At 42.3% G+C, this 26,926-nt stretch overlaps 2 protein-coding genes across 3 annotated transcripts in view; one reads left to right on the top strand and one right to left on the bottom strand.

Annotated features, from left to right (window-relative positions):
* Positions 1-3,350: 3,350 nt before the first annotated feature.
* LOC121553591 (phytanoyl-CoA hydroxylase-interacting protein-like) lies at positions 3,351-26,920 on the top strand. The gene is made up of 5 exons (XM_041866831.1): positions 3,351-3,981; positions 20,205-20,401; positions 22,281-22,455; positions 22,614-22,731; positions 24,164-26,920. Exons 1-5 carry the CDS (start codon positions 3,876-3,878, stop codon positions 24,708-24,710), a joined length of 1,143 nt encoding a protein of 380 aa, XP_041722765.1. The 5' UTR covers positions 3,351-3,875; the 3' UTR covers positions 24,711-26,920.
* Positions 25,588-26,926, bottom strand: part of LOC121553590 (protein FAM13A) — a 44,146-nt gene continuing 42,807 nt past the window's right edge. For both annotated transcript variants that reach the window (XM_041866829.2, XM_041866830.2), the window contains one exon: positions 25,588-26,546. In XM_041866829.2, the coding sequence (XP_041722763.2) occupies positions 26,423-26,546 (124 nt within the window). In that variant the 3' untranslated portion in view covers positions 25,588-26,422. The remainder of the gene's footprint in view (positions 26,547-26,926) is intronic.

Genomic DNA, 26,926 nt, shown 5'->3' with positions numbered 1-26,926 from the left:
ATTTTGTCCCACTCCTCTTTGCAGATCTTCTCAAAGTCATTAAGGTTTCGAGCCTGATGTTTGGCAACTTGAACCTTCAGCTCCCTCCACAGATTTTCTATGGGATTAAGGTCTGGAGACTGGCTAGGCCACTCCAGGACCTTAATGTGCTTCTTCTTGAGCCACTCCTTTGTTGCCTTGGCCATGTGTTTTGGGTCATTGTCATTCTGGAATACCCATCCACAACCCATTTTCAATGGCCTGGCTGAGGGAAGGAGGTTCTCACCCAAGATTTGACGGTACATGGCCCCGTCCATCGTCCCTTTGATGCGGTGAAGTTGTCCTGTCCCCGTAGCAGAAAAACACCCCCAAAGCATAATGTTTCCACCTCCATGTTTGACGGTGGGGATGGTGTTCTTGGGGTCATAGGCAGCATTCCTCCTCCTCCAAACACGGCGAGTTGAGTTGATGCCAATGAGCTCAATTTTGGTCTCATCTGACCACAACACTTTCACCCAGTTCTCCTCTGAATCATTCAGATGTTCATTGGCAAACTTCAGACGGGCCTGTATATGTGCTTTCTTGAGTAGGGGGACCTTGCGGGCGCTGCAGGATTTCAGTCCTTCACGGCGTAGTGTGTTACCAATTGTTTTCTTGGTGACTATGGTCCCAGCTGCCTTGAGATCATTGACAAGATCCTCCTGTGTAGTTCTGGGCTGATTCCTCACCGTTCTCATTATCATTGCAACTCCACGAGGTGAGATCTTGCATGGAGCCCCAGGCCGAGGGAGATTGACAGTTCTTTTGTGTTTCTTCCATTTGCGAATAATCGCACCAACTGTTGTCACCTTCTCACCAAGCTGCTTGGCGATGGTCTTCTAGCCCATTCCAGCCTTGTGTAGGTCTACAATCTTGTCCCTGACATCCTTGGAGAGCTCTTTGGTCTTGGCCATGGTGGAGAGTTTGGAATCTGATTGATTGATTGCTTCTGTGGACAGGTGTCTTTTATACAGGTAACAAACTGAGATTAGGAGCACTCCCTTTAAGATTGTGCTCCTAATCTCAGCTGTTACCTGTATAAAAGACACCTGGGAGCCAGAAATCTTTCTGATTGAGAGGGGGTCAAATACTTATTTCCCTCATTAAAATTCAAATCAATTTATAACGTCTTTGACATGCGTTTTTCTGGATTTTGTTGTTGTTATTCTGTCTCTCACTGTTCAAATAAACCTACCATTAAAATTATAGGCTGATCATTTCTTTGTCAGTGGGCAAACGTACAAAATCAGCAGGGGATCAAATACTATTTTCCCTCACTGTATGCTCTAATTTCTTTAGCCGCCAAGGGCTTGTAAGTAAGCATTTCACTGTAAGGTTGTATTTATACCTGTTGTATTTGGCGCATGTGACAAATACAATTTGATTTGATTTGAGTGTATCAATGTGTCCATAGGGCAGAGGCTAGTGCTCTTGCCATAGTTGAATTGTAACTTTTAGATTTGTATAATTTTACTTCAGATTTATGATTAACCATGTGACAACGATATTGAGAAACGAAAAAGTTATTATCGAAATGAAACTGTTCCACGAAAATGTGCATATAAAAATAATCATAACCGGCACGCAGATCGGTAGAAACGGTAGGATGAATTGTAAGCTTCCCCAAACTTCAAACAAACGAGCTGCTTATGGTCTTTACTATTGCACCCATTTTAAAAATTGTGAAAGCGCAAGCGCAAGCGCAAGCGCGCACACACATTGGAGGTCCGGTGAATAAACGGACCCACCTATGGAAATCAAATGCCCTCCAACTGATTCATTCTAGCGCCGGGTCTGTTTTTAGCCAGGAAATCTCGCTACTAAAAGCGAGTACTGACCTTACTGAATCAGAGGGCGACATGAAGTTAGAATCTCATCAGAGTGTGCTGCATTTGGAATGCCATGGTGATTATGGGTTTATGGATGTTTAATTCGCCTGCCCATAACCCCACTAAGTAATCCTCCTCAAAATGAATGCACATGAATATGCAAGCAAACTATTTTTCCTTTAAAGCTCTCCAGAAGTTTTCATATGCTCTGTATTGGACCAAAATTCAGTAGCACACTGATAATACACATGGTTACCTGGTTACCTACAATATGAACAGCAACACATCCTTAGTTGATATTGAATCTGCTGCAAGAATTGCCATTTGTCTTTGTTTTGTGTTTCCACATAGTGTGTGTGTGTTTACAAGCACACGCGCGTCCTTGTGCGCATGCCTGCGTGTATCTGTAGGGGGGCTTAGGGCTTCCCTATTTCCAAGTGTATAAATGACATATACGCAGCAGTTACTGCCTCTGCCTTCTCAGCAGAATGACTCAGTAGCCCTATCAGTATTGGCGCAGACGTAGACAGAGGAGTCCGGGCCTGCTGAAAAGATACCACACATCTTTGTCCAAATACCCCATGACGCTCAAGCGAACGGTGAAATGCAAAGTGTCACCGGTTGCTCGACAGAAAAGATCTATGTCTGCCGATAATCATACATAGGGCCTCCCGTTTTTCTATTGGAATTAACTATTAACATGTTGTTCAATTGTAATAATATTGCCAATAGCCTATTTTGTTTTGCTTCAGCACTGAATAAATATTTGAGATGAAATGGTCAATCATTGTTTTTGTCTGTGGGTTTGTCCTTGACCCTCATGTTTGGTTGGCTACTATCCTGCCGTGTTCAGAACTGGGAACTCAAAACTCGGAAATCTCCGACTTCAGTGCGTTCAAGACAACTGGAAATTCGAAAAAAAAAACGAGATCCGACTGTGAAAAATCGTTTCCAAGTTCGAGTTCCCAGTTGTCTTGAAAGCACCATCACTAGCAGCACTTTTCGCAGCACTTGACGTTGTGACCTGGAGCGACCGTGTCATTATAGCCAGCTCAGTGGGCGATGCTGTCATTGTGGCCCACCGATAGACTGGGTGTGGGGACTGGGGAGAGATAATTACTGCCACACACACACACACACACACACACACACACACACACACACACACACGGGAGGGACCACTGTTAGGTCATTATTAATCATCGCAAGGCAATTACATGGATCAATACATTTATAATTTGTAGTCTTTCATGAATGTAGAATGACGCCATCTGTGTGCCAGTAAATCCCGCCTGTTAATTTCTGTACGTTACACTCAAGAAAGGGCCCGTGGCTAAAGGATTGTGGCAGAGACGGACCACGGCTGTTTAAAATACATTATTCTTCTTGTCATGAAAGGTGAGGGGTCGTTACCGCTTCATTAACGCGTTGGCCACTTGCACCTGCGCTCCGGTGGAGAGAGCGCGAGACGAAGAGAGCTCCAAATAAGGATATGTATGGTCCATCTCGTTTGGGTGACGTTAACGGAAACGGAACGCAAAATAAAGAATGTGTATAGAGATTTAAATTGCGTTTTAAACCGTAGTGGGTGGAAGGGGTAGTCTGGTTACATAAGAATCCCTTAGAAATTGTTGCTCACTCGCCGCTAATCCGGTATTCATGTTCCACTGTCCTGCGACAGAATGGGCGAAACACTTGTGGCTTTCATTGAAAATAGAGCGCGCATCGGACCTATTCATTAGAAAAAATGATATAGCCAAACATTAAAAGGATTGGCATATATTCGTAGTATTTATTCCTCTCACGTTGCAGTGTCAAATCGGCAGTGTGCTATGCGCTCGTGACGATTTGCTGACGAGCCTTTAGCCACACCCCGCTGAAGAGTGAAGCTGGGAGAGAGCGAAGAGGCTGGGAACCGGTCACTCTATCTCTCTCTTTCTTTACCGAATGTGAAGGGAGGCAAGTCCTGCGGCAAAATCAGCGAAATTCCACCGATTCCAGGAAAGGCATCCCGGCTCAGTTGCAGAAATGGAGGTTCCAAACTTGGGACACAACCTAACTAGCCCGATGAGTCCGTGTGAGGGCATGATCAAGAACCTCAGTTTGGATGCGATACAGTTATGCGAGCGAGAGGGTAAGCGCCAAATAAACGGCATTTGGGATTATCGTGTAGTTTAGCCGTTGAAATTCCATGGATCACCCCCATCCACTCCACACATTTCATTCTGTGTGCATTAGAATATTCCCTGCCATCAGATAATGAAAGATGATAGCCCTCTATAGTAGTGCCAGAATGTCTGAATAGGGGTCCAAGAAGTGGATAACGCTTCTGTTTGGCCCTTATTTTATGATGAAAATGTAATAATATGGGCACGTTTACAGTTTATCTGGTTTGGATGGAGACTGCAGCGCTGCTGCATCAGCGGCGTAGCTGAGGGCGTCAATGTACAGATTTTTCTTCACATAACCTACCCTATCTATGCATTTACGTTTTCACAACTAAACGAAATTGTCCATCATTTCAACATGTTGGCACACGGGCGGCATATCAGGAAAAAATGCTAGGAAAGCAATTTGGCGCAACGGTGGGGTTTCACCATTTCAGCACTTTGGACGTGGATAGCAGCCGGTGAAGCGCTTTTACACAGGTTCCAATGGATAGAGACTACGATAAGGTTATTCTTGCCTGGTGCAGCTCTGAACAAAGCTTGAAATTACAAATATATAGTCTATAGTGAAGTAGCCTACAGTTAGAGCTGGAACCACATCCACAAGCCCAATACAAAGATAGCTTTGAATTGCATTATTTAACAGGCTCTGACTAAGAAAAGCTTCATGATTTGATGATTCAGCTGCTTTTTGAGAAGACAACTATTTTGGTAGGCTACAGAGGAATGGCTTTACAATGGTTAAAACATTATGGTCTGATCATTAAAAGGCTTTGTTGTAGTTCACATGTCGATACCAGGCCTATTAATTGTAGCCTAATATTAAAAATGTATGTTAATATTTCAATATTGGATGTCAAAGGTATGATGTAGCCTACGACCTACGTTAGCCTACTAGGCCTATAGGTTACCAGTATGTATTTTTATTTTTGCAACATTGAGATAGTTTTGAGAAATACATGCAGACGGAGACCAGCTGTTGCTAGGCCTAACCTAGGATACTTTTATCTAAGTGTATGCCGATATCCTACGATGGCTGATTTGAATGAAAAAACAGCAAGTCATCATCACTGGAAGACTGGGCTCAAAGATGGCTGCAACCATAGAAACGCGTGTGCAGACAGAGATGGAGCATCCATGCCCTTCACTCTAATTCCTTAGATGATTTTACAACAAAGTGAGAAAGAACATGGACAAAACAATTTGTTCCATAATATGCTAGATGACACATATTCAATGCATTCATTGCAAGACAATAATGTAAATGTAAATAATCTACAAACTATAAGCTATGGCCTATTCACAGAAATATTAAAGATGTGTTTTTTAGAAAGATGTTGGTAGTGAACATCAAACTGAGCTTGATAATGTGCCTTTTGATTTGTACATAGGGGGTGTTGTCTAGGCCTATGTAGTCAATGGTGGTCTTAATAAGCCCACACAAGCAGGGCAGTTAGACCCTACCAACACAGTGCAGCCATTGGACTACTGGTTCATTTTCTCATCTGCTGCTTAGTGGGATGCAGTTTATATCCTCTTATGACTCTGGCCTGATTTAAAAGCTGTAATTTTAGTAATGGTATACGCTGGACTTTCTTAGGGACGTAGTTGTTGGTGCCAGCTTTGTGCTTTGTACTTGTATTGGCCCCTCTGCAGCAAACAAGCACTTTCCTATTTGTCAGGCAATACTGAGTAAATAGTGGCTAAGTGTCCTTGAGCTGCCCATTGTTTATAGTACAATAGTACAACAATCTCTGTCATTACTTTACAGATCCTGAGGTGAAATTAAATGACAGGGTTATAATCGGGCGCCTGCATCCTTTACACAATATTGTCATTTTAGTATGAAGCTCTTTTCCCAAGATAGGCTGATTCTTCACTGGCTTTGATGATTCTTGATGTAGCCTACATTATCATTGGTTTGTGTTTTTGAGCACTCCTATTTGCATGTAGATTTCAATATCTCTGATCCAGTGTCACTGATGATATTCCATGATAATAACAATAAAACCGTTACCTACCAGACAGACCATATAAACATGAAAGCAGTTTAAACCATGGTTTTAGAATAAATCAGGTGTAGGACAGGATGATCTCCTGAAAAGGCATTCTCATTAACACCACAGACTGCTTTGAGGTCTTATACCTCAACATCACATGTCGTTTATTCTGCTTTGACAGACTAAAGCTTGCAGCAAGTTGTTTTGATGGGTTAGTGTCACTTTAATGTTCTCTGGAGGTATCTTCAAGGTTATGTTTTCCTGTCACGCCCTTAGGCTTGTTGAAATGTAGGGACTGTGCTCAAGCTTTTACGAACTGTTTTCTGTCTACGAATACATACATTCAGTTTTCTCTTGGAAATGTTATCCAATGTATTTATAAAACATTTCATTTCATATTAATTTTAGTGCCTCAAACCTGTCAAAAAATATGTAGCATATGATCAATATTTAATCATCAACACAAACTTGAGGATTCCCAAGTCAACCCAGACTAGCAAATGGCTTCGTCAGAGGCCATCCCATATGTTAGCATTGTGATGTGTATAAACTGGTGGTGGATAGCAGCAGAGATACACAATATATACAAAAGTATGTGGACACCCCTTCAAATTAGTGGATTTGGCTATTTCAGCAACACCCATTGCTGACAGGTGTATAAAATCGAGCACACAGCCATACAATCTCCATAGACAAACATTGGCAGTAGAATGTCCTTATTGAAGAGCTCAGTGACTTTCAACGTGGCACTATCATAGGATCCACCTTTCCAACAAGTCAGTTCATCAAATTTTTGCCCTGCTAGAGCTGCCCCAGTCAACTGTAAGTGCTGTTTTTGTGAAGTGGAAACGTCTAGGAGCAACAACGGCTTAGCCGTGAAGTGGTAGGCCGCACAAGCTCACAGAACGGGATTGCTGAGTGCTGAAGCACGTAGCACGTAAAAATCGTCTGTCCTCGGTTGCAACACTCACTACTGAGTTCCAAACTACCTCTGGAGTCAACGTCAGCACAAGAACTGTTCGTCGGGAGCTTCATGAAATGGGTTTCCATGGCCGAGCAGCTACACACAAGCCTAAGATCACCATGCGCAATGCCAAGCACCGGCTGGAGTAACACCCATTGCTGACAGGTGTATGAAATCGAGCACACAGCCATACAATCTCCATAGACAAACATTGGCAGTAGAATGTCCTTAATGAAGAGCTGTGACTTTCAACGTGGCACTATCATAGGATCCACCTTTCCAACAAGTCAGTTCATCAAATTTTTGCCCTGCTAGAGCTGCCCCGGTCAACTGTAAGTGCTGTTTTTGTGAAGTGGAAACATCTAGGAGCAACAACGGCTTAGCCGTGAAGTAGTAGGCCACACAAGCTCACAGAACGGGATTGCTGAGTGCTGAAGCACGTAGCACGTAAAAATCGTCTGTCCTCGGTTGCAACACTCACTACCGAGTTCCAAACTACCTCTGGAGTCAACGTCAGCACAAGAACTGTTCGTCGGGAGCTTCATGAAATGGGTTTCCATGGCCGAGCAGCTACACACAAGCCTAAGATCACCATGCGCAATGCCAAGCACCGGCTGGAGTGGTGTAAAGCTCGCCGCCATTGGACTCTGGATCAGTGGAAACGCGTTCTCTGGAGTGATTAATCACGCTTCATCTGGCAGTCCAACTTATGAATCTGGGTTTGGCAGATGCCAGGAGAACGCTACCTGCCCCAATGCATAGTACCAACTGTAAAGTTCGGTGGAGGAGGAATAATGGTCTGGGGCTGTTTTTCATGGTTCGGGCTAGGCCCTTTAGTTCCAGTGAAGGGGAATCTTAACGCTACAGCGTACAATGACATTCTAGACGATTCTGTGCTTCCACTTTGTGGCAACAGTTTTGGGAAGGCCCTTTCCTGTTTCAGCATGACAATGCCTCTGTGCACAAAGCGAGGTCCATACAGAAATGGTTTGTCGAGATCAGTGTGGAAGAACTTGACTGGCCCTGACCTCAAGCCCTGACCTCAACCCCATCGAACACCTTTGGGATTAATTAGAACGCCGACTGCGAGCCAGACCTAATCGGCCAACATCAGTGGCCGACCTCACTAATGTTCTTGTGGCTGAATGGAAGCAAGTCCATGTTCCAACATCTAGTGGAAAGCCTTCCCAGAAGAGTGGAGGCTGTTATAGCAGCAAAGGGGGGACCAACTATATTAATGCCAACGTGTAGCTCAGTTGGTAGAGCATGGTGGTTGCAATGCCAGGGTTGTGGGGCCAGTATGAAAAAAGTATGAAAATGAATGCACTCACTAACTGTAAGTCGCTCTGGATGAGAGCGTCTGCTAAATTACTAAAATCTAAAATCATGATTTTGGAATGAGATGTTCGACGAGCAGGTGTCCACATACTTTTGGTCATTTAGTGTACGTGAGAAGGCACACGTGACTGAGCCTTTCCCCTCAGTCTCAAGAGGAGCTCTGGGAACTGCATAGATAATTAAAATAACTGGAACTGACATCACCATTTGAAGGAGTCATTATTCTTTGTTTAAAGCCAAACATCCATTTTGAATACTGTATTAGAAATTCAGGCACACTTATCTACCAAATCAAATGTGTGCCAACCAGGACTAATCTCAATATAAATTATTCTGTCTATGTCCAGTGGTCACTAATTCGGTTTAGTTACCATGAAGGATGGGTGACATTAATTTAACCAAGTAGCTATTGTGTCTGTTCTCTAAGAGACCTCCCAACCGCCATCCCCCCATTCCAGCTGTGACACCATCATAGCTAGCTTCACTGTCAGACACTGGCCATGTATGTGTGAGTTGAGCCTACCATCTGTCTTTCAGCAGCACCAACTAAATGAACAGCAGCTGTAAGCCCCCTCCCCAAGTGCCCAATATTACCAAACTTTACTCAAATCCCCTAAAAGCCAGTGGAAACAATGGAGAAACCTTTAAGAAAGAACTCCAGGAACTGAAAGCGGAATACTCTTGATACCATACCAGTGGTGTTTACAAATCATATCAAAGATTTGTTTTGATTCTTTGTCCTGGCACTCTGACAACTCATCTGAATAAGCAGGCATGAGAGCACATATTTTGTGTGGACAGTTGCCCCATGACTGTGTCTGGCAGTAAGAGTAATCCATGTCAGTAGCCTTGTTTGCACATTGCGCTAAAATGTGGGTTTTGTGATCTGGTCAATCCGGTCAAAGTTAGTCAATTCAACACATTGTTAAAATGTGTCTCTTATCCGTCCACTGTGTCCGCATTGTGGCCAGATTTCCTGGTGCCTTCCTGAATGCAAATTATTTGACATATATTATTTCAGAATAATATTAATGTAATATGTATTTATTTTAAGACAATTATTGATGCCATAAGTCAATGGTGCTACCTGTCAATGATTTTAGAAACCGGTATATAATATAATTTAAATGGTTTGACTATCCAGATCTGTTTACACTTGATTGATATCCAGATACAATGGGTCCCTGACTACCTCCGGAGGTACACAATGTGTATTTTAATAATCTACACCTGTATCAAAATGTGGGTAAAATCAGAATGTGCACAAGATCAGGACAAAGCACGCATGTTAGCACCAGGTGTAAATTGTGTTTATTACACTGCTGCTGCTGTCCACCTCATCCAGACCAGACACTGCACTTCCAGCTCTCTGGGGATTTAACCCTTTGCTGTGAACAGATTGTGTAACCTAGTTTGTGGGACAAAATTATGTTGGAATCGAAATGGTTATTTAGGTAAAAGGGTCTTCTTGATAAAAATGATCAATTACGTATATCAACAATGCTATGTAAACAGTTCCATAAAGGTTTGATTTTTACGCCAAAGTATTCTGTTGAGGGATTTAACATAATTTCCTTTCACTCTGGTAAAACATGCTAATTCTATGCAAATGAAACACAATGACTCACCTCTTATCATCCTCCCACAAGAGGCCTTTTGGATTTAATTAATTTGCTAGAACAGCTGGTTATATTTAGAGCTGCACTTCTTTTATGATATTTCATTTTTTATTTAGTCCTTCACTCCGACACTCATTGTTTTCTCTTTTTGTTTCTATATTATTGTTTTCTTTGTTGCTCAATTATCCTGCGATTTGATTGGAGTAATGCGTTACACACAGTAACTGTATGGAGCCATATGAACAGAGCTTTGTGTTTCGCTGCTAGTAGGATGTTATTGCTCTGGCTTCGTCTTTCACTCTCAGCCTGTGCTCTCTTGCCAGTGTATTTTGAAAGGCCTTCCATGAATCCTACTTGGTGTTTATAGTGTTGTGTTGCAGTCTTTTAGCGTGAGAATGGACCAAAAAGAAATGGTCTGTCTAGACAGCACCTCCGGATTTCCAACCACCTATAATGCTTTGACTTTGTATTTATAGCAGTGGAGGCTGCTATGGGGAGAACGGCTCATAATAATGGCTGGAATGGAGCAAATGGAATGGAATCAAACACATGGACACCACGTGTTTGATGTATTTGATACTGTGAGGGAAAATGTTGCTGTCTGAAGAGATAACATTGAATTGTACACAGCATCTCCTCTCACTCTATCTTGGTTCGTGCAGGTAACTGTGACCTCCTCCTCAGACCCATTGGCAGTACGCCCAGAACACTGTTCTGCGAACCAAAAGGAGTATCTCAGTTTCAAGGTCCCAGCTTTGAGGAAAGAAGCCTCGTCAGTCACATGCAGGAACCAAGGTTAATAATGAATAATGAATAATGAATAATATAAATCATGCTTATATGACTTGTTTGTATAGCAGTATAAAAACACTGAGAGGGAACGCCCTTTTCAGAGTTTTCATCAAGCTTGGATTGAGTTTGTGACACTCTCCGGACAATATAATAAAGATTGATTCATTTACATTGAGTTTGAGTCCTTATTCCGCTCCAGTCATTACCACGAGCCCGTCCTCCCCAATTAAGGTGCCACCAACCTCCTGTGATTTATAGCTTATGGGTCATGTCGACACTCAGGAAAACTCCTCGCCCAAATCACAAGACAAGCCATGTATATATGTTAACTAGGTTGATATCGATTCTGTTGATTTTGTTTAACTTCACCATATTGCTCAAATTAAAAGGACATAACTCAATTAGTTTCATTTGACAAGGTTAAGGTAAAGGACACATTTGCAGCAAACTGCTATTCTTGGCCATGTTTCCTGGCCTTCCCTGTAAATGATGAGATTGTGAGCCATGGATTAAATTAATTGAATGAAACCTGCTATACCAATGTTCATGTATCATATTTATTTACAAACTATTGTCTTATTTACAGTGCACACATTTTATTCTGAAAACTACTGCATAAATACGGCAATGCAGATTTCATTGAGACCTGTATCATGCCAATGTTTCTATTTCAAAATGTGGCAGTGATAAACACCCTGCTGCACCTGTGTGATTGTGTGAATAAGCTTGCAATCTGCTGGTGACATAACTGTGAGCTCAGTGTCTTCACACACCAGACAGCTGGCTAGCTTAGAGCCTTCAGTATGACAAGACTCATTTCTAATCCTCTGAAATGATGTACCAATATATTGCATGCCATTTCAGAAATGCAAATAATGTATACAGTATGTCCTTCCATAGGCTCCCTGTCTCCCCACCAGGCATAATTCTCTTTTCCACTGCTTCCAGTCTCTTGGGTTTGATGAGCTATTGAGCTGTCTATGAGTTATGCTGCATTGGTAAATGCCTTTTTAATGACCTAATGCTGAACATCATTATGCTCACTATGTGAGCTCACCATTAGTCTGGCAGTCAGGGCTAGTTTGGGAAATTCCAGACTTAGGGTGTATGCTGGAACATTAATACATTGTGGAAGGCAATCCGTCCATCTGAGAGGCTACGTCAGGGCTGGACCTCACAGCCTCCATTACCTAATGGGCATATTGACTCCAATGACCTCCAAGCCTGTCGAACGGAACAGGCCTTAAACTCAAATTGTCTGTGACCATTGCTTGATGATAGTTATGGGAGCCAACTAGTTTTAGGCCTTAGGCTAGGATCGCCATCACACTAGGTTAGCTTGGGAGAACACCTACAATACTCAACTACAGCAGTCCTGGCTGACGCAGATACAGTATCACAAGGCAAGGGTCAAACAGGCCGACAGCTCCATCAATGCAAGGCAAGCGTTCTATCATTCATACAGTATAGTAAAATGATCACAACAAAACAATTAATGTTGAATTTATTAGGTAATGCTCGACTATGTTTTATTAGAACATTAAAAAGGGTAGGTAGGATGAGTTTTTACTCACCAAAGTAACAGCGTAGTGTGGTCAAAGACTTAGTAACTTAGTTGTAGTCACGGTGTGGTTACCTACAGTACCGGTCAAAATATTTGTACTATTTTCTACATTGTAGAATAATAGTGAAGACATCAAAACTCTGAAATAACACATACAGTGGGGGGGGAAAAGTATTTAGTCAGCCACCAATTGTGCAAGTTCTCCCACTTAAAAAGATGAGAGAGGCCTGTAATTTTCATCATAGGTACACGTCAACTATGACAGACAAAATGAGAAAAATGTTTCCAGAAAATCACATTGTAGGATTTTTAATGAATTTATTTGCAAATTGTGGTGGAAAATAAGTATTTGGTCAATAACAAAAGTTTCTCAATACTTTGTTATATACCCTTTGTTGGCAATGACACAGGTCAAACGTTTTCTGTAAGTCTTCACAAGGTTTTCACACACTGTTGCTGGTATTTTGGCCCATTCCTCCATGCAGATCTCCTCTAGAGCAGTGATGTTTTGGGGCTGTCGCTGGGCAACACGGACTTTCAACTCCCTCCAAAGATTTTCTATGGGGTTGAGATCTGGAGACTGGCTAGGCCACTCCAGGACCTTGAAATGCTTCTTACGAAGCCACTCCTTCGTTGCCCGGGCGGTGTGTTTGGGATCATTGTCATGCTGAAAGACCCAGCCACGTTTCATCTTCAATGCCCTTGCTGATGGAAGGAGGTTTTCACTTAAAATCTCACGATACATGGCCCCATTCATTCTTTCCTTTACACGGATCAGTCGTCCTGGTCCCTTTGCAGAAAAACAGCCCCAAAGCATGATGTTTCCACCCCCATGCTTCACAGTAGGTATGGTGTTCTTTGGATGCAACTCAGCATTCTTTGTCCTCCAAACACGACGAGTTGAGTTTTTACCAAAAAGTTATATTTTGGTTTCATCTGACCATATGACATTCTCCCAATCCTCTTCTGGATCATCCAAATGCACTCTAGCAAACTTCAGACGGGCCTGGACATGTACTGGCTTAAGCAGGGGGACACGTCTGGCACTGCAGGATTTGAGTCCCTGGCGGCGTAGTGTGTTACTGATGGTAGGCTTTGTTACTTTGGTCCCAGCTCTCTGCAGGTCATTCACTAGGTCCCCCCGTGTGGTTCTGGGATTTTTACTCACTGTTCTTGTGATCATTTTGACCCCACGGGGTGAGATCTTGCGTGGAGCCCCAGATCAAGGGAGATTATCAGTGGTCTTGTATGTCTTCCATTTCCTAATAATTGCTCCCACAGTTGATTTCTTCAAACCAAGCTGCTTACCTATTGCAGATTCAGTCTTCCCAGCCTGGTGCAGGTCTACAATTTTGTTTCTGGTGTCCTTTGACAGCTCTTTGGTCTTGGCCATAGTGGAGTTTGGAGTGTGACTGTTTGAGGTTGTGGACAGGTGTCTTTTATACTGATAACAAGTTCAAACAGGTGCCATTAATACAGGTAACGAGTGAAGGACAGAGGAGCCTCTTAAAGAAGAAGTTACAGGTCTGTGAGAGCCAGAAATCTTGCTTGTTTGTAGGTGACCAAATACTTATTTTCCACCATAATTTGCAAATAAATTCATTAAAAATCCTACAATGTGATTTTCTGGATTTTTTTTCCTCATTTTGTCTGTCATAGTTGACGTGTACCTATGATGAAAATTACAGGCCTCTCTCATCTTTTTAAGTGGGAGAACTTGCACAATTGGTGGCTGACTAAATACTTTTTTTCCCCACTGTATGGAATCATGTAATAACCCAAAAAGTGCTTAACAAATCAAAATATATTTTATATTTGATATTCTTCAAAGTAGCCACCCTTTGCCTTGATGACAGCTCTTGGCATTCTCTCAACCAGCTTCACCTTTTCCAACAGTCTTGAAGGAGTTCCCACATATGCTGAGCACTTGTTGGCTGCTTTTCCTTCACTCTGCGATTGTGGAGGCCAGGCCATCTGATGCAGCACTCCATCACTCTCTTTCTTGGTCAAATAGCCCTTACACAGCCTGGAGGTGTGTTGGGTCATTGTCCTGTTGAAAAACAAATTATAGTCACACTAAGCGCAAACCAGATGGGATGGTGCATCGCTGCAGAATACTGTGGTAGCCATGCTGGTTAAGTGTGCCTTGAATTCTAAATAAATCAATGACAGTGTCACCAACAAAGCACCCCCCACCATCACACCTCCGCCTCCATGCTTCACGGTGGGAACCACACATGCAGAGATCATCCATTCACCTACTCTGCGTCTCACAAAGACACGGCGGTTGGAACCAAAAATCTCAAATTTGGACTCATCAGACCAAAGGACAGCTTTCCACCGGTCTAATGTCCATTGCTCGTGTTTCTTGGCCCAAGCAAGTCTCTTCTTCTTATTTGTGTCCTTTAGTAGTGGTTTCTTTGCAGCAATTCGACCATGAAGGCCTGATTCACATCTCCTCTGAACAGTTGATGTTGAGATGTGTCTGTTACTTGAACTCTGTGAAGCATTTATTTGGGCTGCAATTTCTGAGACTGGTAACTCGAATGAACTTATCCTCTGCAGCAGAGGTAACTCTGGGTCTTCATTTCCTGTGGCGATCTTCATGAGAGCCAGTTTCATCAAAGAGCTTGATTTTTTTTGTGACTGCACTTGAAGAAACGTTCAAAGTTCTTGAAATGTTCCGGTCAGTCTAAAAGTAATGATGGACTGTTGTTTCTCTTTGCTTATTTGAGCTGTTCTTGCCATAATATGGACTTGGTCTTTTACCAAATAGTGCTATCTTCTGTATACCACCCCTACCTTGTCACAACATAACTGATTGGCTCAAACGCATTAACTTTTAACAAGGCACACCTGTTAATTTAAATGCATTCCAGGTGACTACCTCATGAAGCTAGTTGAGAGAATGCTAAGAGTGGACTGAGCACACCCCCATTCTCATCAACGGGGCTGTAGTGGAACAGGTTGAGAGCTTCAAGTTCCTTGGTGTCCACATTACCAACAAACTATCATTGTCCAAACACACCAAGACTGATTGGCTCCTCTGTAGCTCAGCTGGTAGAGCACGGCGCTTGTAACGCCAAGGTAGTGGGTTCGATCCCCGGGACCACCCATACACAAAAATGTATGCACGCATGACTGTAAGTCGCTTTGGATAAAAGCGTCTGCTAAATGGCATATTATTATTATTATTAAGACAGTCGTGAAGAGGGCACAACAAAGCCTATTCCCCCTCAGGAGACTGAAAAGATTTGGCATGGGTCCTCAGATCCTCAAAAAATTCTACAGCTGCACCATCGAGAGCATCCTGACTGGTTGCATCACCGCCTGGTATGGCAACTGCTTGGCCTCCGACCGCAAGGCACTACAGAGGGTAGTGCGTACGGCCCAGTACATCACTGGGGCCAAGCTTCCTGCCATCCAGGACCTCTATACCAGGCGGTGTCAGAGGAAAGCCCTCAAAATTGTCAAAGACTCCAGCCACCCTAGTCATAGACTGTTCTCTCTGCTACCGCACGGCAAGCGGTACCGGAGTGCCAAGTCTAGGTCCAAAAGACTTTTCAACAGCTTCTACCCCCAAGCCATAAGACTCCTGAACAGCTAATCATGGCTACCCGGACTATTTGCACTGCCCCCCCCCACCCATCCTTTTACGCTGCTGCTACTCTGTTAATGATTTATGCATAGTCACTTTAACTCTGCCCACATGTACATATTACTTCAACTACCTCAACTAGCCGGTGCCCCCGCACATTGACTCTGCACCGGTACCCCCCTGTATATATAGCCTCCCTACTGTTATTTTATTTTACCTCTGCTCTTTTTTTTCTCAACACTTTTTTTGTTGTTGTTTTATTTGTACTTTTTTGTTAAAAATAAATGCACTGTTGGTTAAGGGCTGTAAGTAAGCATTTCACTGTCTGCACCTGTTGTATTCGGCGCATGTGGCCAATAACATTTGATTTGATTTGATTTGAAGAGTGTGCAAAGCTGTCATCAAGGCAAATGGTGGCTACTTTGAAGAATCTCAAATATAACATATATTTTGATTTGTTTAACACTTTTTTGGTTACTATATGATTCCATATGTGTTATTTAATAGTTTTGATGTCTTCACTATTATTCTACAATGTAGAAAATTGTCCAAATAAAGAAAAACCCTTGAATGAGTAGGTGTGTCCAAACTTTTGACTGGTACTGTATAACTACACCGTATAATAGTTATGTTTTGGGGTTTAGAAATATTTATGAACTTATTTTCTATATATTTTTTTATATAGAACATCAATTCAAACATTCAATTGAGCAACCTTTTTCAAATGAATAGTGAACACAAACAGATGATTGAAAAAGTAAAAATAACAGCAACAACCAACAATCACATCCATAGAATGAAGGTGGAGCAACGGCGGTAAGTAGTGCTCTTCTTCCAATGGCAGAAAGAGAGAGGCAGGTGCAACCATCCCTTGGTTCTGCTGACCCCACCAAGTTCTACTACTATGTAAAACACCTGAAAAAAAAAAAAAATCAGATACTAAGCAACAGGACAAGACAGGAAATGAATGAGGGGATATAACTGTTGTGTATTGTCCATCATTACCCATTTATTGACAGATGTGCTCTCACCATGATGATTTCCCCTCTCTCTTCAGGAGCCTGATGGCCCACAGCAGCAGGCAGGCAGGTCTTGGGTATCCAACAGCACCAAGTAGTGTGGCTCAGGGCCAGTGGCATGAGGAGGCGACGGGAAATACATACTGCCCCAGATCAGACAGAGAGTGAGACACAGGGAAGATAGAAATTATACGAGTTTAGATGTATAGACAGATAGACAGAGCATGCTGCTGATCACAATACATACGTACACAAAACGTATGTTATATAGGTCTACATGTACATATCAGCCAAGACAGATCTATTCTTTGGGGTGCTGAAGAAATACTAGTGTTACTAATGTGTTACTTTGATAACTACGTTAGCTAGCTAGCTATGGAGTAGGTGCCACACTTCAGCAACAACAGATCGCAGCAGCTGTTCCCTCGCTGCCCCAAAGTCAATCAGCCAAATGTATTTTATAAAGCCCGTTTTACATCAGTATCTGTCACAAAGTGCTTTACAGATACCCAGCATAAAAGTATCCTGGAATTGTGTATCAATCTCTTTAAAAAGTAGTCTCATACAGTTGACTTTGGAGGCCCAGCTCTCTGGCTTTACCTTCTTTATTGCATGCAAAAGTGTTTTGCTCTAAACTCGAGTGTGCCACAAGCTTGGTAGCTGCGGGGTAAATGACTGCACTTCTGATAAACGGAAATAGCGTATTTGTTACTTTGATAACTAATTTGAGTAGGCCTACCCGTGCACGTGCTTTGATAGCAAATGGCTAGCTAGCTAACAAGCGCGACCTTGTTACATTTCCCCATAAATATAGAGGTAAAACAATAAAAGTTTATAGTCCGTTAGTGGGACCCGACCCACTAGCTAGCTAGTTTCGTGTAAATGCTGCTGGGTATCTATTTCGTATGTTTACCTACTTCCTTACATATCCGGACTGGAGCAGAAAGCTAGCTAGCTGCCCAATTTAGCTTGGCCTGCCGCCTGCATTGCTTCATTGGTTTGTGGAAACAGGTTTAAAAAAAAAAGGGTTGAAAAGTAGATGTTCTTTCTTGCATTCTGATTTAGCTAGCTAACTGTCATACCTTGGAGGGCAAATGTTCATACGAAATCCATCACATTTCCTTTTTGGGGGATGGGCATATTTCCTGCAAGTTGTTCCATGTATAACGTTAGCCCTATACCTAGCTCTACGTTTTCATTTGAATTAAACCAATGGACTCACCTTCACCTTGACTGGGACTAGGATCTTCTAGGCCGGGACTACATGGGCTGGATTGTGTTTACATTTCTAGAGGCTGTTTGAGTGATGTTCTGTTGGACTGTACAGTGTAGTCACAGATAGAAGGGTTATTTACCAGTAGCTTTTGTGTAGTGAATCTAGGTCCAGTGCTGAGCAGACTGCAGCCACACAGGAGGGCCTTAGGAGAGGAGGCAGAAGGAGCTGATATTGCTGCTGAGTCAAACACTGTCTGTCTGTCAGACCTCCTCTGTGCGAAGAGGCCCCATCACCACCTGACCCTCTCCTCCTGCTCCCATGTATCCTTCTTGCCAGACAAAGTAAAGAAGCTCCACAGACTGTGAAGATGGATCACATCAAAAGGATCATGCATTTAGGCCTATTTGTCAGGAGGAAATAGCCTACTTAATTCAATGGTTGACTAGTTGGTACCCTTTTAGTAAGTGTACAATAATCCAATATGGCTCAGCAAGTACCTACCTACTGATATCAGCCTATTTACAAACAAAGGTATCATATTTTAGTGAGCTGTGTGTGTCCCTTTAGTTGGACATAATTTGCCACACATTTTGAGTAATTTAGCACAGCAGGATCACAGTTTAGTCATACTAGGCCTAGGCCTAATTCTGTGTGATTAGATCGCTATAGGCTAACGAAAGCAGTTTGAAATGCTGTTATGTGGGCAAACGTTGACAGCATTAGTCAGGCTTACATTTTACATTTTAGTCATTTAGCAGACACTCTTATTCGGAGTGACTTACAGTTAGTGCGTTCATCTTAAGATAGCTAGAGGAGACAACCTTTATCACACTCGTAGTACCATGCCAGTGTCAGTGTAATGCCTCTATTTGTAGGTTAATGAGGTGGGATTAGTGTAAACAGCTGAAGAGCTAAGTCAGCATTCTGGCACAGTGGCTTGGGCTGTGTTGGATGGGTGCTAAACAGCCATCCAAAATATGGTTGGGGTTTTACTCTGTGCTTTGCTGTTGGCCAACACCTCATTCTCTCAACCCAGTGTTCGCAGGTAGCCTAGCGATTAGATACGTTTGTTAAGCACAGAGCAGACAACTTTGTTGAAAAATGCCCCTTGACAGAAACCCATTTTTTTGCATGCCTAGTTCAATAACCTCAGTATGATATAGTTGATATGTTTTGTAAAAACTCCATATGACCCAATTTGTGGAATTACTCAATTATCATCCCGCCTCAGAACTCATGGTCAGAGATAGGCGTTCCATGGTCCGCTGCTTTTCCCATTGTTTATTGAGTCCTGTGTATTACCCCGGAATTCAACATTCTAGTTCCTGTATTTAGAGCTTGCACAGAAAACACATTGTTGCCATGCCTTGAGTAGGTTTTAGTGTGTAGTGGATTCTCATGGCCATGTTACAAAGCTCTTATTCACTCACTTGTTTTGGTGTATAGGGCTATTTGTATTTGTGTGTGTGTGTGTGTGTGTGTGTTTATTACATTTTCATGAACACGTAGACATTCTGTAGCAGCAAAAGGTGTCTGACCATGTATTTAGTGAGGAAATTGTGAATTTGTCCAGTCCTTGCCGCACACACCTGCTCAAAATAGGGAGTGCTGGACTAGAAACTGAGGAACATGGTCTGACAAACCCTGAACAAAAGGCTTATCAGAGCAATCTACTATCTACTTTCATTTTCTTTGTGTGTGACAAAAGAAAAATGTCCTCCATGAAAGAAAAAAGTGAGGCTTTATTAAGAGATCCATCTGTGTTGGGTTGAGTCACTATAATCATCAGTGTTTTAAATATTTTATACCATATGTGCTTGTAAACTGAGGGATTGCAGCGTTGCCATGACAACAGATACACGGTGGCGCTCCCTGCTCTTTGGTAAATGCTCCACAGAGCACAGAGGCAGCTGAGTGCTGTAAGTGCTCCCTATAGGGAACTGTAGGGCCGTATCTTATGTATTTGCTGTCTCAAAAAAAGAAATGTCAGTAGTTCTCTAAATTGTGAAATATTATAGAGGCATTTCTCATCTCCTTAAGCATTAAAGCCAAACCAATCCTTTTGTCCCTGTGCCTCAGGCAATAAATCCCAGGACAGCGGCATCGTAGAGATGGAGGAGCTTCCTGTCCCTCAGAACATCAAGATCAGCAACATCACATGTGACTCCTTCAAGATTTGCTGGGACATGGAGCCCCGGGTCAAGGAGCGCATCACTCACTACTTCATCGACCTCAACAAGAAAGAGAACAAGAACTCCAACAAGTTCAAACACAAGGTAACCTATTACCACACACACAACAACAACTAGGCTATTTCAAAGGAATAACTCACAGTTTATAATACAATCAATCAAATGTATTTTAGAAAGCCCCTTTCACATCAGCAGTTCTTTAGATACCCAGCCTAAACCCCCAAAGAGCTCCTCCATCTCTCCCTAGAGCAGGAAGTTGTCTATAAAATGATTTCTACATGATGAGGCAAGTTCTTTAGTTAGAGCTATAACACCAACCAGTATGTACCCACATCATAACCTTTATACACCAAACAAGTAGTGTAACAGGCGTAATAAGTATGTAAACAAAGAGTATCTGAAATAATACAACACCATTTCTTTGGGTGAACTAACACTCGGACTTGACTTTTTCCCGCCCTTACTAGCTCTGACTTTGCTGATAGCTACTTTAATGAGGAAAAATGTACTTACTATGACTGTGGTTGTCCCACCTTGCTATCTTAGGATGAATGCACTAACTAAGTCGCTCTGGATAAGAGCATCTGCTAAATTACTAAAATCTAAATGTAAACAAAGGATAGATAACCTTTTACCAGAGTTCAGAAGTAGAACTAACACTCCCACACACTCTCTAACACCAGGGAACCTTTTGTATTCTAATAGATTTAGCTCTGAGCATTAACGATATCACACAGCGCTAGCAGAGACTAATTGCACAAATATGGCTGCTGTTTCAGCCTTTAATCTAATGGATCTAATGTAAGATTTTGCAGATCTATTTCATCAGTCTCCCAGCTCCCATTCACATTCTGGGTGTAGTGAACATAAAAGCCCTCCCAAAGGAAGTGTTTTTCTTCCCATTCTCTGTGTGAATATAGATCGAATGCATTTACTTTCATTACAGCACGCAGGGATGATGTTGTGGATTAATGTACTGCTGTTGTCGCTATACAGGGCTGGTGTAATATTGCAGGGTGGGCCCAATCTATGTCCTGCTAATGCATAGATATAGGAAGTATAGTACTAGGCTATACTGTGGAGATGGGGGAAGGGGAACGCCACAGGAGTCTATACATGTCGTTCATGCAGCTTAAAGGTCCAATTCAGCTGTTTCTTCTCTCAATATCAAATCATTTCTGGGAAACAATGAAGTACCTTACTGTGATTGTTTTCAATTAAAATGGTCAAAAATAAACAAAAATAGCTTCTTAGCAAAGAGCAATTTCTCAAGCAAGAATTTTGCTAGTACATTTTTACATTTTAGTCATTTAGCAGACGCTCTTATCCAGAGTGACTTACAGATAGTGAGTGCATACATTTTCAAACTGGCCCCCCGTGGGAAACGAACCCACAACCCTGGCGTTGTAAGCGCCATGCTCTACCAACCGAGCTACACGGGGGGACACTAGTACTGTCTGGGAGTGGTCTGACTTGGGAGGGGAAAACTGAAAACTAGCTGTTATTGGCCGAGAGGTTTGGGACTCTCTAATTGGTATATTAACTAATTTACCGCCTGGTGATGTCACCAGGCAGACCAAAACTCTATCCCACCAAAACAGGCTGAAATTTCAGGTGGTCTTTTCAAACAGCTCTTACACTAAAAGGGCATTATCATAATTTTTTCAATTTCACAGTATTATTCCAACCGCGTAGGGAGGAAATATATATATAAAACACAGGAAAATCAAGTTTTTGACTGCACTGGGCCGTTAACATTAAGCAGTGTATTAATGCTGATTTTGTGTTTTGGTGTGTGCGTGGCATTAAAATATACTGTATCAATGAGGAGGCCACTGCTGATATGTTGCTTGTGCAGCTGAACAGTGAATAATGTGTTGATTCAGAGTTTGTGTTTTGTATGTAGAGTTGTAAACTTTTTGTATGTTGAGTTTAATCTCTCTCTGCCTGTGTCCCTGTCCAGGATGTCCCCACTAAGCTGGTGGCGAAGGCAGTGCCTCTGCCCATGACGGTGAGGGGTCACTGGTTCCTCAGCCCGCGTACAGAGTACACCGTGGCTGTCCAGACTGCCTCCAAACAGAGTGACGGAGACTACGCCGTGTCAGAGTGGAGCGAGATCATCGAGTTCACCACCGCTGGTAAGGCAGGGGGCAGAAGAGGGACAGGGATACAAAGCTTTTAGCAACAAAAAAAATGTTAGGCCTATCCCTAAAACATTCTATCTTTATTTGATGTAGGCCTACGTTATGTATTCTCTCATATATGGCTAAGGGCTAATCCTAACCCCTGTTTCCAGATTATTCCACAGTGCATCTAACCCAGCTGCTGGAGAAGGCTGAGGTCATTGCAGGCAGGATGCTGCGCTTCTCTGTGTTCTACAGGAACCAGAACAAAGAGTACTTTGACCAGGCCAGGTACGTACGAACGTCTGCACAACTGCCCTAACAGCCAGCACAAGTTTTATTCTGACGTTATGATACTGTATGTAAAAAATGTATAATACAGCAAAATCACGTAATACATGACCCTTTGCTGTACCTCCTTCCCTTGTTACTGAAATTGTCATATGCTTTTCTCAAAGCTCAAAGGCAGTGGTCCAGATGTTATGGTTTTATGAATTTTTGTATATACTCAGATATTATAGGCTGTGCATGTGTAGGTCTAGTTCTGTATTTGGGGAGTTAGTCTAAGCTCAACAGAAAGGTATTATTGCAAAAAACGGTCTCCAAATCCATTAAAAAACTCTGCTTACATTGCGTCATACAAAAAATAAAGTACCTGGGTTAGCAGATTTATATTTGGGTAAAACAGCAGTTCCGGATATTTGTTTACTTATAGGATTTGCTGCATTCTGAACTAGAAGAGTAACATGGTCAGGAAACCTCTGAATTACTATTTTATAAAACAGCAGCTTGCACAAGCTAAGTATAATTTTTTTGGTTCCCATGTGCGCATATGTTGCTGGAACAAATGACCTCCCCAATGACTGCATGCGCTGGACCAAAGTCTTAAAACGTAGCAGCTTTAATTGCTGGAATACATGAAGAAAAAGAGCTGTGCCTGGAACAGCAAAGCCTTTTAAAGTATATTCTGATGAAAGAGGAAGCTGAGTGTGTAGAAAGCACCTGACTGGAAAGCAAGATTGAGAGAGACAGAGAGGAGAGAAGTATTTTTAATTGTTTGCTGATGTGTTAAGCGATTATGTATTTTTTTCTTCTTCGGAGATAGGAGCACTTTCTGTTCTCTAGTTTTATCTTCTCTAGTTTTCATTTCTACGAAATGGCTTAATCTCTCGGAGAATACACCCAGTGACAGTAAAATGAGGCCTTTGCTATGATGACCTGGATGGGACCTTAATAATTAGATAGTTACCATGACAAAGAGACAATTATGGTTATAATGACAACATTTAAAGTGTTACCAATGTAATTACGCCAATAATTGAAGCCATTGGAGCTCAGATTTGCATCATAGGAAATCTGACTGCCAATTTAAACCTCAGAAGGTGCTTTCAAGTTTCTGCTATTCATTTGAGATCTTTCCGAATACAATCCATGTCTGTCTGTTTTTTGTTGTTGTCTGAGTTCTGTCTAGGGGGCAAAGAAACGTCTGTTTGCCAGTAAGAACTGAGGAGCAATTCGTTTTTATACTAGATGAGTCTTTTTACTCATTGTTTTTCTGAAATGCAGCCTTTCTGAACACGTTGTTTGCATTGTCAAGAGACACAGACAAGCTTTCAATAGGATCCAGCTGCTACCCAAATCCCTGGTTGTATTGATGATACATTCATTGTAATAACTTATAGTATAGTGATTACTCAGATAGTTGTCCATGTCTCCTCTCCAGGGAGGTGCATGGGAACCGCATGCTGCCAGCAGTGAAGGACAACAGTGGAAGCCACGGCTCACCTATCAGCGGGAAGCTGGAGGGCCTCTACTTCAGCTGCAACACAGAGTTCAACACAGGCAAGCCCCCCCAGGACTCCCCCTACGGCCGCACACGCTTCGAGATCCAGGCTGAGACCCTGTTCAACCCCAAGACTAACCTCTACTTCGGGGACTTCTACTGCATGTACACGGCCTACCACTACGTCATCCTAGTACTGGCTCCACAGGGCTCGCACGGCGATGACTTCTGTAAGGCAAGGCTTCAAGCGCTCGACATCACCAACAACCACTTCCTGACTTGCACGGTGGACGAGGAGGCGGGCGACGGGGCGCTGGTGTTCCGGCATGCCCAGGATGTGATCCTGGAGGTGATCTACACAGAGCCCGTGGACCTGACGCTTGGCACAGTGGCAGAGATCAGCGGGCACCAGCTCATGAGCCTGTCTACCGTCAACGCCAAGAAGGACCCCAGCTGCAAGACCTGCAACATCAGCGTGGGACGCTAGTGGGAGTCTGGACTGGACTGCACCTGTGCTACACAGACGTACACACACGCAACCCCAACCTTTACACACCTCTATATCCACAAAGGACCACCCTCCCAAAAGAAGAACATTGCAGGAGAGGGACCCAGACTGTGAAAGAAATGTAACAACAGGGTAGGGTGCTAGAACTCCCATTCCATTAGCACACACACACACACAATCCATCCTCCTTTTCAACCTCATAGGAACCATCCTCCCAAAAGTGTGGCATTCTATTCATCCCTCCCTTTCCCATCAGAAGAGAAACCATGCAAAATAGGGAGGCTCCCCAACTGAAAGATCTACAGCTTAAGTGTGGGACCCTAACAACCCTTGGTCAGCATCATCCAAACCCGCACTACACGCCAACACTGACTTATCCCTTTAAATGTTCTAACCAAACATTGTTTCCGTGCATGTATTCACACAGCTTTTCTCATAGATTTTCTCTCCTGTTGTTTTTCAAACGTCTCCTTCTCCCTTTGACCTCTTCTAATTTTCTGTTGTTCACTTCAGTCCAGGTAGACAGAAGGTTGTGTTCCTGTTTTTCCGTCTCTCCTGGAAGGCGTTAGTTTGGTTTCAGATCCGACAGATCTAAGTTACTCCCTCCCTCTATCGGCAGAGACTGGTACTAATTTAGGGCTGCAGTGTCATCATCTTTATGCCCAAGGTAACACAAAAGGACAACTTGCTGTAGAATAACAATACTAATGCAGCCACTAAAAAGCATATTAAGTCGGAGATCAAGTTGAACTACTTGGTAACCATTAAGAGCATGATGCAGTATGTGCAGCATGACTTTGAAAACTGAGTCTAACTGTCAGTTCCTCTACCATAGCTACCTTTCTGCAAAGTCAAGTAAATGTGAAAAAATATTTATTTTTGACTGATATATACACATATATAAACCAGAAGTGCACAATGTCAAGAGCTCTGATCCTATTAAATAATGGCATTTTTGGATGAAAAACACAAAAAGGAGAACACAGATTTGACTGCAGGAGTAACTTGCACAATGCCAACATTCACACTTTTTTTTTTTCAAGGTAATGTATAACTTGAATTGCCACAATTCATCATATCAACTATGAACTATTACATATCATAGTACAATGTGGGACTAAAAACTGATTGACATGCACAAACATTCTACAGGATTGTCAGATTGTGTATTTGGATGACATATCCTCCTTGCCAAGATTGCACTTTTCAAAGCGCAGCATTTTAACGTAGTAGACCATGTAGGTACCTGTTATACCGACATTAGTTTGGCGAGAACAAAATGCAAGTAACAATAAAGTGCCATAAAATAGCTTAGAAATTGATAACATTTATCTAACATCAACTGTGATTTGTTAGTTCTCTTTTTTCCTTAAAATGAAAGTGTTACACTCGCTACATCAGTTGCATAAAATATTATAATTACATCAGTTGCATAAAATAATTATAATTTGTCATGAATAACAAAGGACTTGTTAAGGGACTAAAAATAGCTGGATGTTGCCCATCAACTCTCGGATCATCTTGCCATCACTCTTAACCAAAGTGAGAGTCAGTCAACATCAAAGTCATTTAAAGTGCATCACCATGTAAGCACCGGTATCTCACTTTGAAATGTGTTCAGAAAAAAATGTATCCTATAAGTGAGCCAAAAAAAAACTGTTTCAAAATAAAAGTCCCACTGTGAAGGAAGCTCAGACAGTCTTTGGAGTATCCCGTTTACTGAGCAGGACTTCCAGCAAGCGGAGTTTAGCTTTTAGGTTCTTGTACTCGCAGTACTCCTCTGCCATGGGCCCGCGGTCCTCTTTCTGGGCAGCCCTTTAATGACGAGGAAGAGAAAAATACTAACTTAACATTTCAGACAAGCTGCAGCTTCCTTTACTGGTATAGTCCCTGTGTTGCCTTATTCAGATAACTTTGTACAGTGAGTATTGTATTCAGAACATTTTATTTTACTTTCAAAAACCGCTACATGTACAAAAGATGTGTATAGTTCAGAGCAGTTGTCTCTATCTCTCTGTCTCTCTCCCAAGTACTTATTTGTGTCGTGTTAAAGTCAGTAAATGTGCATCACGCTGTTGTGTCATTCTGCTGAATTCTTTTGGTGGATGTTTTATTTAATTTTTCACAAGGCATTGTTGAACTATGAATACCAAATGTTCCAGTTTATTAAAGGAAAAGCAAACCGTGAAGTGTAA

Source organism: Coregonus clupeaformis, chromosome 37 (genome assembly GCF_020615455.1).
Source record: "Coregonus clupeaformis isolate EN_2021a chromosome 37, ASM2061545v1, whole genome shotgun sequence".
NCBI lineage: Eukaryota > Metazoa > Chordata > Actinopteri > Salmoniformes > Salmonidae > Coregonus > Coregonus clupeaformis.
This window is presented reverse-complemented; position numbering and strand designations above follow the sequence as displayed.

Coding starts and splice junctions, on each gene's coding strand:
- LOC121553591 (XM_041866831.1), top strand. CDS start 3,876: ATGGAGGTTCCAAACTTGGGACACAACCTAACTAGCCCGATGAGTCCG. Junction 3,982..20,204: donor ACAGTTATGCGAGCGAGAGG/GTAAGCGCCAAA, acceptor CCTGTGCCTCAG/GCAATAAATCCCAGGACAGC. Junction 22,732..24,163: donor GAGTACTTTGACCAGGCCAG/GTACGTACGAAC, acceptor TCTCCTCTCCAG/GGAGGTGCATGGGAACCGCA.